We start from the raw sequence: 14,602 nt of genomic DNA, 5'->3' as shown, positions 1-14,602 counted from the left end.
TGTGGAAAAGTGCGTATAAAAGATCCCTTGCTGCTAATGGAAAAATGTAGCGGGTTACCTCTGAATTATGTCACAATTACCAAATGTTTGACATCCAATAGCCGATGATTAATTAATCAATATGCATTAGTGGTGTCGTTAAACAAAACAAACAAACGTTGATAACGATTTCCATTTTCTTTCAGTACCGTTAAATACTTTCACAATAACTTTTTTTCTGCCGGTATATAATTAGAAATGATCAGACATATTCATGATTTATATAATTAGAAATCATCAGACTCATTCACAAATAGCTCGTCTTTGTCCAATTTTGTTTGTGTAATAAAGTTATCCACCAGTCTACATGTTGGTACTGAACTGTATCTCAGAATAAAAAACACATCTGCGTTGGAATTGTAGATCAATTAATCAACCATTTGACTTGTGCTTACATCAACTGAAGGTTCAAGCATGACTGTCTTGGGCATACCCCAGTGGATGTGTCCAAGACGGGGGTATAGGTAGAGCAATGACTATGTTTACATGTTGGTACTGGATCCTATCTCAGAGTGAAAAAAAACATCTGCGTTGGAACTGTAGTCAATAGGTAGGGTAATGTCTATGTGTTTAGCACTCAGAGCTGCAGCACCCACGGCCCCAGACACATTCAGTGTCATCAGACTGATCTCCTTAATTCCAACATCTTGACCTTTCTGCTCTAGGACTCCAAGAAAACCTGGACAGATAGAATAGAAAAGAAATTACAAAAGAAAAAAACCCCTGAATTCTGTCAGAACAGTTTGGGGGGGATTTGGCTACTTATTTTACCAAGTGTTGAAAATCAATATGAAAATTTAAATCTGTTTACAACTTGAAGAAGAATTGGTGTGAACTGTGTTTAAAGAAAAGAAAATGCTATTTAACTCTCAAGGCTATTTATTAAATAACCATAAGACATATTGAGGCCTCTATCTCAAACCAATGAATTTAAAAAACTAAGAAAAATTAACAGATAGTTCTAACAACATAAAATGCCAGAACAGTGAAGTGCATGAAGTTGTAGACCACTCAAAAGACAGAAACGCTCCATGGCATTAAATACAGTCCATGATCAGATCTCAGATTACATTATCAACAAAGCTGGGTGAAAGTTTAAACATGAACATAATCTTTCAATGTCATCAGTATGTGTGGAAAATTTAAACGCAAGCTTAATCTTTTGATATCACCAGTATGTGTGTTAACATAATAATAAATATGAAAATACAAGACAAACCTGGCTTAAGTAGCTCCCAGCTTTTCCACACTGATCCCATACACACAATGTGCAGGCCACCTTTACATACCAACAGTTTCTGAAGAACAATAATGAAAATTATGAAATGCTTTTAGTCAGTGTAAAATATTTTCGGTTAAAAAGTTTTTCCCCCATTAATTACACATTTAAATTGTCAGTTTTGGCAAATCTAATGTGTTTTGGGTTATTCTAATGTTTGTGGAACTTAAAAATGCATTTTATTTAAAACAAAAAAGGTAGGTGTTCAGAAATTAGGGTAAGTGACTAACAAATTTAAATACTATTAAATGCCAGCACTCGCAGCATTCCTATAGTATTCTACTTATTGATATTTATTTTAATTTAGATTCACGCTCTATATATATATATATATACTACTCCTATACAGTATAATCCCAACCTCCATTGTATTAAACATTATTGATTAAAATCTGGGTAAGTTTCACAGTCATTTAGTTTATACCTGTTACAAATTTGTATGTTTATCTGATAAAAGAAGGTTGGCAGAAAGATAAATGTTCGTAAACACATTTCATAACCCACACACTGCACACTGTTTGAAAACCAGACAACAACATGTCTTACCCAAGGGATGCAACTTGCACACTTCTTCCACATGTTTAACATACATAACCAAACACTGTAATACTTTGCTCAAACATGAACCAATACTACTGTGGTTAGCCACTCTTAGTCCTGACTGACAGTAAATACCTGACTACACTTAGTAAATACCTGACTACACTTAGTAAATACCTGACTACACTTAGTAAATACCTGACTACACTTACCTTGTCTATGTGGGGACCAACGGCTACAATATGCTTAGCTAGAATTTCTCCAGCTTCCTTGAAGATGTGGCAGACCAGCTTATCTTTGTTCTTAATGGCTGCTACAAAGATAACACACTCAAAGATAAAATTGGCTGTCAACATGAATTTAATACATTTGGATTACGATAGTATTTATATTACATTATGTAATTATCAATTCTGATTTTTTGACATCTAATGACTTACATGTACATGTAAAATATTAGACAACATTATTTGCAATTTTAACTGGATACCAAATTGCTCATTAACATATATTTACTACACTAATAACAGTCTTATTGTAGTAATAAACACATGTAAGTTATTCAATATTTACAAACTCAATAATGTCTGTCAGTCTATTTCTACAGAGTTTAATTTTTAAAACTATGATTTGTTTTAACAGTATAACAATTGGATATGCAAAGGAAATACAAAAACCTAAATAGTATAATAAACAAAGAAAATGTATAATTTCTACATGAGACAAAAACAAAATATATAAACCAATAAAAGGTAAAAATATATCGCTAACCCATGGCCAATTCTTTACACAGACCAGCTATGTGTGATTTGTCAAATTTAGCATAAAAAGAGTTTAACAGCTGCCCTCTCTCAGTCACCTTTAAAAACAAAACAACAATGTAATAAAAAATACATGTTAAAAAGGACACACCGAATCAACAAAAAAACGGGAAATGTTTTATTTAACGATGCACTCAACACATTTTATTTACGGTTATATGGTGTCGGACATATGGTTAAGTACCATTGTGAGAGGAAACCTGCTGTTGCCACTTCATGGGGTACTCTTTTCGATTAGCAGTAAGGGATCTCTTATATGTACTATCCCACAGACAGGATAGCACATACCACAGCCTTTGATAAACCCGTCGTGGTGCACTGGCTGGAACGTGTCCCTTTCCTATACACTATCAATCACAACAGATTACAAACATAATGCTACATACCCCAATTAGCAATATTCAAATATACTGGCTTGAAAAAAAATGTATTTTTTTATTAAAACCAGAGATCACAGTCTGTAATATTTCTATTATAATTATTATGTCTAGAGGGTTTGAATCACTTTCAATGAATTCTCAAAAATCTATATGAATAACATAGATCCTGTCCAGTCAACTTTGATCCATTGACTTGATAAGACTAGCCAGAACAAAAATTCTTCAGAAAATTTCATAACTTTGTCATAAACAAGGCGGGACGGATGTAGCTCAATGGTACAGAGCTTGCCTGTGTCGCAATCGACAGCGGGTTTCCTCTCTCAATATGTGTGTGGTCTGATGCCATATAACCATAAATAAAATGTGTTGAGTGCGTTGTTAAATAGAACATTTCCTTCCTTCCTTGTCATAAACAAATGAATGAAGGTTTAACGACACCCCAACATGATTATGATAATTATGAAATATTAAAATGTTATAGGATATTAAATGTCACAATACAATATTTGAGGAGGATGCTTTACTATACATTTAGTCTAAGACGAAATGTTTAATGCCAACATTAATTAAATTAACCAAAGAGAAGACAATCTCCATCCACCACTACTACCAACTTGCCAATAATAACCTTAAACGGCTTCCCATAATCTAAGTTAGGAGAGAAATCAATAACTCCCCTCACTTGTTTTCATTGTGAGGTCTAAAATTATTATTGGAATACCATGTCTATGTGACGTACCTTAAAATAGGAGAATATGGTATTCTTCACAAACGTAACATCAAACGGACATGGTATTAAGTTGTCCTCGTGATCAAAATACATCTTGATGGCTTTCTGAGCTATCCAGTATGCTGTGAAAAAATTAATTTTAAATGTTTTATTGTTTTATATAGTCATCAATATAAAATGTTTAATTTCATGTAATGTATCTAAAGATAAAAATACACAAACTCACCAACACTGGCAATAGTAAAAGTTAAAGTTTGCTTTGTTTAACAACACCACAAGAACACATTGATTAATTAATCACTGGCTATTAAATGTGAAACATTGAGTAATTCTGACATATAGTCTGAAAGGAAATCTGATATATTCTTCCATTAATAGCAGCAGGGGATCTTTTAAATGTCCTTTTCTACTAACAAGACAGTACATACCATGGCCTTTGATATACCAATCGTGGGGCATTGGTTGGGACAGTAAAAACACAATCAGCAAATGGGTCCACTGAGGTGGTTCAATTGTATGACGCACGCACCTCAGACGAGCGCTCTACCGACTGAGCTAGATCCTGCCCACCACCAACAGTAATGCTACAGTTTCCATTTACTAGGGGAGAGATTACAGACACACGTTTCATAGCAAATGTTACTAACAGAAAACAGTGATCCATATTTCAAATGTTTTGCAAGTTAAAAAAGCTATTAAAAAGCAAAGAAAAAAAAGAAGCTCCATCCAAGTTGTTTGAAGTCCTGACATTAATCAAGTAGTTTAACATCATAATACTTAGAAGAACCACTCTGTTTTATGATGTTGTTTCCAAGTCCTGACATTAATCAAGTAGTTTAACATCATAATACTTAGAAGAACCACTCTGTTTTATGACGTTGTTTCCAAGTCCTGACATTAATCAAGTAGTTTAACATCATAATACTTAGAAGAACCACTCTGTTTTATGATGTTGTTTCCAAGTCCTGACATTAATCAAGTAGTTTAACATCATAATACTTAGAAGAACCACTCTGTTTTATGATGTTGTTTCCAAGTCCTGACATTAATCAAGTAGTTTAACATAATAATACTTACAAGAACCACTCTGTTTTATGATGTTGTTTCCAAGGCCTGACATTAATCAAGTAGTTTAACATCATAATACTTAGAAGAACCACTCTGTTTTATGATGTTGTTTCCAAGTCCTGACATTAATCAAGTAGTTTAACATCATAATACTTACAAGAACCACTCTGTTTTATGATGTTGTTTCCAAGTCCTGACATTAATCAAGTAGTTTAACATAATAATACTTAGAAGAACCACTCTGTTTTATGATGTTGTTTCCAAGTCCTGACATTAATCAAGTAGTTTAACATCATAATACTTAGAAGAACCACTCTGTTTTATGATGTTGTTTCCAAGTCCTGACATTAATCAAGTAGTTTAACATCATAATACTTAGAAGAACCACTCTGTTTTATGATGTTGTTTCCAAGTCCTGACATTAATCAAGTAGTTTAACATCATAATACTTAGAAGAACCACTCTGTTTTATGATGTTGTTTCCAAGTCCTGACATTAATCAAGTAGTTTAACATCATAATACTTAGAAGAACCACTCTGTTTTATGATGTTGTTTCCAAGTCCTGACATTAATCAAGTAGTTTAACATCATAATACTTAGAAGAACCACTCTGTTTTATGATGTTGTTTCCAAGGCCTGACATTAATCAAGTAGTTTAACATCATAATACTTACAAGAACCACTCTGTTTTATGATGTTGTTTCCAAGGCCTGACATTAATCAAGTAGTTTAACATCATAATACTTACAAGAACCACTCTGTTTTATGACGTTGTTTCCAAGTCCTGACATTAATCAAGTAGTTTAACATCATAATACTTACAAGAACCACTCTGTTTTATGACGTTGTTTCCAAGTCCTGACATTAATCAAGTAGTTTAACATCATAATACTTACAAGAACCACTCTGTTTTATGATGTTGTTTCCAAGTCCTGACATTAATCAAGTAGTTTAACATCATAATACTTAGAAGAACCACTCTGTTTTATGATGTTGTTTCCAAGTCCTGACATTAATCAAGTAGTTTAACATCATAATACTTAGAAGAACCACTCTGTTTTATGATGTTGTTTCCAAGTCCTGACATTAATCAAGTAGTTTAACATCATAATACTTAGAAGAACCACTCTGTTTTATGATGTTGTTTCCAAGTCCTGACATTAATCAAGTAGTTTAACATCATAATACTTACAAGAACCACTCTGTTTTATGACGTTGTTTCCAAGTCCTGACATTAATCAAGTAGTTTAACATCATAATACTTACAAGAACCACTCTGTTTTATGACGTTGTTTCCAAGTCCTGACATTAATCAAGTAGTTTAACATCATAATACTTACAAGAACCACTCTGTTTTATGACGTTGTTTCCAAGGCCTGACATTAATCAAGTAGTTTAACATCATAATACTTACAAGAACCACTCTGTTTTATGACGTTGTTTCCAAGTCCTGACATTAATCAAGTAGTTTAACATAATAATACTTACAAGAACCACTCTGTTTTATGACGTTGTTTCCAAGTCCTGACATTAATCAAGTAGTTTAACATAATAATACTTACAAGAACCACTCTGTTTTATGACGTTGTTTCCAAGTCCTGACATTAATCAAGTAGATTAACATCATAATACTTACAAGAACCACTCTGTTTTATGACAAAACAAAGTTGAAACTTCCTACAATGACCACACAACTGACCTACTACATTCGGTCTTTATAAGAAAGTAAACTTTATACAGAGGTAAAATGCATGCATCTGTGTACAGAAGGGGCATATATATATGAAGTGCCCTTTATCAACAGGTAGTTGTTAGTACAAATTTATATAGGACCAAGGTGTATGGGCCCCTCTACTGATCATGGTTAAGTAATTAAAAGTTTACTTTGCACAAAATGAGGAATCTTGATATTAACGCCACCAAAAGTCAATATATTATTACGGGCTCGGTCTATTACAAAATCCAAGATCTGTGCTCAATTGTACGACACGGAACCGTTTAAGGCAGGTCCAACTGTATTAATATCATATACTGAGTGATATCATGTTCCTCCTTAGTAAATAGTGTGAACTGATTAAATAACCTGAGGATTCGTCTCCCAGCAGATGTCCCCAGCCTCCACAGCGAGACGTTGAGAGATCTGGATTGATGAGCTGACAGTTAGAACCAGTTCCTGCTATCAGGACAATTCCACCTGAAAGAGAAGTCTGTAAGTTCTTCTACTCACACCTCTAACACAAATTATATAAGTACAAGAATAAATATCACATTTTGTTACTGAATATACTACTTGCTATCAGCTACAAATACTGATCATGCCAGTCAGAGGCCATGCAGGCTTTCAAGCAAGATTTTGTGAAAAATAAGGGATTTTTTTAGGGCAAGATTCTTAAAAAAATAAGGGCTATTTTTAGGAATTTTTTGACAAAAATAAGGACTGCTATTCAATAATCAATATAAAAGAAAAACATTCTGTACTCACCTCCAGGGAGAACATAAATACAAAAGCTAATTACCAACTCAGAAGATCATGCCAATGGTCATCAACAGCGATATTCAGCATATCAATACAACCAGATTAAAGTAATCTGATATGGTGCAAATCCATGCTGAATATGATGCTGATAACCACCAAGATGTCTTCTGAGAAATACATTAATTCAACATATTCATTATCTGAAAGTATACTAAGGCTAGATTTAATTAATTCCAACACTTATTTTATGTTGCATTTATCCAAAAAATTGAAAATTTGAAAATTTAGGATTTTCACCAAAAAATTAGGGCTTTTTAGGATTTTGAAGCTTTAATAAGGAATATTAGGGCTGCTGTCAAAAAATAAGGAAAATTAGGAAAATAAGGGCCCGCTTGCAAGCCTGGGCCATGGTACAGCCATGGGAGGGGGAGGGACATGGTACCAAATCATGTCCCATTTGTTTCATTCCAACCCTTTTATTGTGAGTGCTGTTGTTCAATACATTTAAGCACTGTTACATGTTCATGTAGACACAAACAACAAAATCTTTACCTTTAGATCACTCTCTCAGTGTATAACTCTTCTGATCTATGCAAATTATCTTACAACATAATTATGATATTTGTTTTGTCCTTTAGATTATAATAACAAATGTTATTCAGGAACCCAAAACTATGGTTTGCAAATTCCCTCAAGAGCAGCAGAAAAATGTCAGGATTATACTAAAGAGGGTCAGTATATCAAAATGTCAGGATTATACTAAAGAGGGTCAGTATATCAAAATGTCAGGATTATACTAAAGAGGGTCAGTATATCAAAATGTCTGGATTATACTAAAGAGGGTCAGTATATCAAAATGTCTGGATTATACTAAAGAGGGTCAGTATATCAAAATGTCTGGATTATACTAAAGAGGGTCAGTATATCAAAATGTCTGGATTATACTAAAGAGGGTCAGTATATCAAAATGTCAGGATTATACTAAAGAGGGTCAGTATATCAAAATGTCAGGATTATACTAAAGAGGGTCAGTATATCAAAATGTCAGGATTATACTAAAGAGGGTCAGTATATCAAAATGTCTGGGTTATACTAAAGAGGGTCAGTATATCAAAATGTCAGGATTATACTAAAGAGGGTCAGTATATCAAAATGTCTGGGGAAAGGCCCTGAATACCCTCCTTTATCTGGTGTGCACACACCTTTTCAATCATATTCAGGCCTAACCTTGTCCATTGTCAAATTAGCCAATTGCTAATTGTTTTTACAAAGTGGCTACAACATTTAGTCTTTGCCTAATCAAATATTTATTAAATTAACCACATTGTAATAATTTTCAAAGAAATATTTAATATATCTGAAAATTGGTTAAACCAAAATTTGTTCCACTGTGAGCAATGATATTATACACACCCCATCAGAAAAACACTCCATGAGCATGTATAAATTGCTCAACTTGACGTCCTAACAACACTTACTAGATAGATTTTGTTTTATGCAATTTAAAAAGTAATTACTGTAAGTTTAAATTGTTTTCATTTTTGAAAGTATTTCACGACCCCCTTAAAGATTGGGACTTAACAGACTCGTAGACAGATTGGGACTTAACAGACTTGTAGACAGATTGGGACTTAAGATACTCATAGACAGATTGGGACTTAACAAACTCATAGACAGATTGGGACTTAACAGACTCGTAGACAGATTGGGACTTAACAGATTTGTAGACAGATTGGGACTTAAGATACTCATAGACAGATTGGGACTTAACAGACTCATAGACAGATTGGGACTTAACAGACTCAGACAGATTGGGACTTAACAGACTAATAGACAGATTGAGACTTAACAGACTCATAGACAGATTGGGACTTAGAGACTCATAGACAGATTGGGACTTAAGAGACTCATAGACAGATTGGGACTTGACAGACTAATAGACAGATTGGGACAACAGATTTGTAGACAGATTGGGACTTAAGATACTCATAGACAGATTGGGACTTAAGATACTCATAGACAGATTGGGACTTAAGATACTCATAGACAGATTGGGACTTAAGAGACTCAGACAGATTGGGACTTAACAGACTCAGACAGATTGGGACTTAACAGACTAATAGACAGATTGAGACTTAACAGACTCATAGACAGATTGGGACTTAGAGACTCATAGACAGATTGGGTCATAGACAGATTGGGACTTAACAGACTAATAGACAGATTGAGACTTAACAGACTCATAGACAGATTGGGACTCAGAGACTCATAGACAGATTGGGACTTAAGAGACTCATAAACAGATTGGGACTTAACAAACTCGTAGACAGATTGGGACTTGACAGACTCATAGACAGATTGGGACTTAACAGACTCATAGACAGATTGGGACTTAACAGACTCGTAGACAGATTGGGACTTAACAGACTCGTAGACAGATTGGGACTTAGAGACTCATAGACAGATTGGGACTTAAGAGACTCATAGACAGATTGGGACTTAACAGACTAATAGACAGATTGAGACTTAATAGACTCATAGACAGATTGGGACTTAGAGACTCATAGACAGATTGGGACTTAAGAGACTCATAAACAGATTGGGACTTAACAAACTCGTAGACAGATTGGGACTTGACAGACTCATAGACAGATTGGGACTTAACAGACTCATAGACAGATTGGGACTTAACAGACTCATAGACAGATTGGGACTTAACAGACTCATAGACAACTTGGGACTTAACAGACTCATAGACAGATTGATTGGCCCGTCCAATATGTTATCCTGGCTACGCCACTAGACAAGAGTAGAAATAGTACCAATAACGTACCACTATCGATGAAACAATTGGGTGTAGTAAATTATTATCCTTGATCGTCCAAGTATAATTTGTTATTGCCAAAAGCTTGTGAAGTGGATACTTTGAAGTAAGCTAATAATATATGTTAATAATTTATTTGAAAATTCAATACCAGAGATTAGTTGTTAAGTAACTAAAAGTAAAAGTATGTAGTTCACTGCAAACACCATAAATCTTCAAACGAGATATCACAAAGTACATAAAGGTAAGAAAAAAAAGGTTTTATGGTGTGTGTGTTTGTTTGTACAGACACCTTTTGAGATATTGGATGAAAAAAAACTAGAGAGAGATAGAGACAGAGACAGAGACAGAGACAGATATTGAGGTTATAGAACAAGCAAAAGTATGGTTTTTGGATCTTTGTACATCATGTATAAAAAATATACATTCAAAGAAATCTGTAAATTTACAATTTTTACAAAATATTTGTTAAAGTTTGTTTTGTTTAACAACACCATTAGAGCACACTTATTTATTAATCACCGGCTCCTGGATGTCAAACATTTGGTAAATTTTGACATATAGTCATGGAGAGAAAATGTGATATTTATTAGTAGCAAGGGATCTTTTATATGCACCATCCTACAGACAGGATAGCACATACCATGACCTTTTTAACAAATGACAGAGATAACAAATATTTTCAACAGATAAAGATAGCCACACTTGTGTACACGATTAAGGAAGGAAATGGTTTATTTAACGACGCACTCAACACATTTTACTTACGGTTATATGGCATTGGAAATATGGTTATGGACCACACAGATATTGAGGGAGGAAACCCGCTGTCGCCACTTTATGGGCTATTCTTTTTCAAATTAGCAGCAAGGGATCTTTTATATGCACCATCCCATAGACAGGATAGCACATACCATGGCCTTTGATGTACCAGTCGTGGTGCACTGGCTGGGGCGAGAAATAGCCCAATGGGCCCACTGACGGGGATCGATCTCAAACCGACCGCACATCAAGTGAGCACTTTACCACTGGGCTACGTCTCTCTCCCTGTACACGATGAAAACATTTAACATGTGTTACCATCCGGGAGCGCAGCAGCTATGGCTCCGAAGGTGTCACTAGCAACGTAAGTACTTTCTGTCAGTTGTGGATACTCCGACCCGATTCCTTCCTTCAGCAACACTTGACTTTCCTTCTCATCACCTCCACTCAGTGACAACCCCTAGAAATAAACATATAGCTGTGTCATGGGGAGTGTATAGTCATAATTCATTCAGTAATAGTGCAGTAGTAGAGCACATGCCTCAGATAAACAGGACTCTAAGATCGATGTCCCGCAACTGACCCAGGTTTTTTTTACTGTCCCAACTACAGCCCCATGCCTGATACATCAATAGACATGGAATGTGATGTCTTGTCTATCTAGTTCTGGTTGTTGGAGTGGGATGTAGTTCAGTAATAAAGTGCTTATCTGAGTATGATGGTCGTATGATTGGTTGCCTTTGATGGCCTCTAATTTTTTTCCATCCCACTTAGTGTCCCATTACTTGTATATCAAAGGCCATGGTATGTAATGCCATGTCTATTGGAAAATGCAAATTAAAAAAATCCTATGAAGTGGAAGTAGTTTCCCCTTGGACTCTAAACCAAAATAACCATATACTAGTATGTTAGACCCCAAATAGCCATGGTTTAAAATGTGCCGAAGACTTGTCAAACAAACATTTCTTACTCTTTTTTTTTTCACGTGGTAAAAATGCTTGAAAAAGTAGCATACAGAATTTTTTTTAAAATCCAAGCCAAATAAAATAAAGGTTCATCATTATTCTGGATAAGTTTTTTGCTTTTTGGAGTAAATATTATGAAATATATTTGGCAAATTCAACTTAGGCTTGTTGACAACTTAGTGCCTGAAACTTTACCGAGCAGCGAATTACTTACCAGAGCTTTTAAAGATATCTTTGCATCTATCCCTGCTAGTGTCTTGCATTCAGCTACTAAATCACTGATCCGCTTCAAACATTCACTCAAGCCAATTAGCTGCAAGTAAATAATGGTACTGATGAATCATGGGAAATTTTAAATACGTCAGGCCTCATTTTTCATCAAATTCTATCAGAATGTATCTGCATTCCTTCATTTTTAAATCACAAGAATCCAGAATCCTATTTCTAGTGGATTTGTTTTGTTTACAGTGTACTAAGTAAATTAGAATTTGATAAATACATGTAGTATATATATAGAATACTAAACTAGCTTGCCTGTCATACCATTTTTATGAAATGAGTAAACAGTTTTGGTATCTGATGAGCAAAAGCGAGTTAGATACCAACACAGTTCACGAGTTTCATAAAAATGGTATGACAGGCAAGCTAGTTTAGTATTTTCTTTATTACAAACAAACTACAAACAAGCCACAACACAGAAGAAAGCAGATTCTACAACTTGTTATTTGTCTACAAATTTGGTCAGCAAGTGATCTACGTCACGCTCACGTCACACCAATATTACACTAGTTAGATATTGAGTGATTGTTATGTCATGAGCAATATCACACACTGGTGTGTAATAAATAATTATTATTATCTGAACATGGACAGTTCTACATACGTATTGCCTAAATCTATCGTCCATTTAGTTCTAACTGTGAGGTTGGAATGTAGTTCAGTGCTCTATGACTCGTTTGAGGGTCATATAAATAACATAATATTTTATTACACATATGGTTTAAAATATATTGGTACATATCAAAGTCATACGTCCCACTAAAATGCCAAGTGGGATGTAACACTTTTGACGTCACACAATGATGACATCAATTGGTGCAATACAATCTTAAAGAAATGCAACGAAACAAGATGAGTGATATATCAATTATAGGTAATAAATAGGATATTAAACTCGCTATCATTTCATATCATGTTTATGTCCCTCGTGAAATAATTTCACTCGGAACATAAACATGATATGAAATGGAAGCCTGTTTATATCCTATAAATCTGAACATGGAAAGTTCTATAAATGTATTTTCTAATAGATATAGCCAGAACACTGTTGCAAAACTAATCTTCATTGGCATTGTTATCATTATCAGTCACATGTACTTACTTTGTTGATACTTATTATTTCAACAAAACTGCCACAGCAAGATAATCTGAATTTCGAGGACTGGGATGCAAACTACAACCTTGTATTTTTTTCTTAACTACTGTTATGGGAATCCAATTGGATTCGCATGACTCGAATAATATGAGAATTAGATTTCTCTATTACCCATGCATGTCCTTAATTGTAACATAGTCATAACTGATACACTTTTTTTTTTTAAATCTACAAACTTCATATCACTGCTTGGTAAAACAATTTTAATTTTATTTTTAATGAAAATAAAAATGTTCTGATAAATCTGTAACTTACAATATACCAAACATTTCTGTCTGGACTGGACTTTAAAATGTTAGATTCTGATTCAATACATCTACTTCAGATATAACCATTTTACTGAACTTCTAATTCACTTTGGATGTAACTGTGTGTGCAACTTCATAATAACATTCAGAAATCTTCTATGAACTATACACACCAAATCTAGTTATTCTTTTAAAATGTGCTGAGTTGTTGTTAAACAATTATTCTTTCCTAGAATTTCAAGTTTAAAAGACAGTCAAACTTTGATAACTCCACCTTCGATCTCTCGAAAACTTCAATCTTTCGATCTGAAGCGATGGTCTCGGCCAAGTTGCTATACAAACTAGTAATAACGGCCTTCGAAAACTCAAAATTCTAAAACATGATAAACTTGATCTCTCGACCTAATTTTTTGGTCCCGCCATAAAGATTTAATAGAGTATGCACCTCCAAAAGTCGATGTGTGTGGATTAATCAAACTGTCGTTGCCGACAGTATTTTAAAGACAAATGTACTGTCATGTCAATCAAACAAAACGTGTCTATCTCGGGTGGTCTTGACCAATTACAGAATAATAGATCGCCGACTAAGCGGAACGAAATGACCCTGTGTTTGGTTGTCGGTGTTCATACGTGGTGGAGAGCGTCGCTACATAATACATGATTACAGACACAGTCTGGTTAACTTTAGAGAGCATTTTAATAATTGTTAGCACTGTTTATCAATTACCAGTCATTTAGTTATGATAAAAATTGATACATCACAGATCGAGCATTCTGCGGAAGGACCCGGTAACGTAGGGATAGCCAGATTGGTTTTTAAAAGTTCTGCTTTTTTGTCATCCAAGCAATCTCGCATAAGGCCCAGAAATGGGGGTGGGTGGCCAGATTGGAGAAAGAAAGTAGAGGTGCGAAGCATAAATAATTGTGTGTAAAACAAATGTACTTAATGTTATTCGGCATTCAGTGTTTTATTTAACCGGCCTTGGTGGCGTCGTTGTAGGCCATCGATCTAAAGGCTGGTAGATACTGGGTTC

The 14,602-nt window shown here is 34.5% G+C and overlaps 1 protein-coding gene across 1 annotated transcript; it reads right to left on the bottom strand.

Annotated features, from left to right (window-relative positions):
* Nucleotides 1-36: 36 nt before the first annotated feature.
* LOC121383731 (N-acetyl-D-glucosamine kinase-like) lies at nucleotides 37-12,792 on the bottom strand. Its single transcript, XM_041513828.1, has 9 exons — nucleotides 12,769-12,792; nucleotides 12,100-12,198; nucleotides 11,239-11,380; nucleotides 6,942-7,052; nucleotides 3,799-3,911; nucleotides 2,630-2,717; nucleotides 2,071-2,171; nucleotides 1,259-1,337; nucleotides 37-718 (listed from the first exon to the last, which is right to left on the bottom strand). The coding sequence occupies exons 1-9, from the start codon at nucleotides 12,790-12,792 to the stop codon at nucleotides 522-524; spliced, it is 954 nt and encodes a 317-aa protein (XP_041369762.1). The 3' UTR covers nucleotides 37-521.
* Nucleotides 12,793-14,602: the final 1,810 nt, after the last annotated feature.

Source organism: Gigantopelta aegis, chromosome 10, assembly GCF_016097555.1.
Source record: "Gigantopelta aegis isolate Gae_Host chromosome 10, Gae_host_genome, whole genome shotgun sequence".
Classification (NCBI taxonomy): Eukaryota; Metazoa; Mollusca; class Gastropoda; order Neomphalida; family Peltospiridae; genus Gigantopelta; species Gigantopelta aegis.
This window is presented reverse-complemented; position numbering and strand designations above follow the sequence as displayed.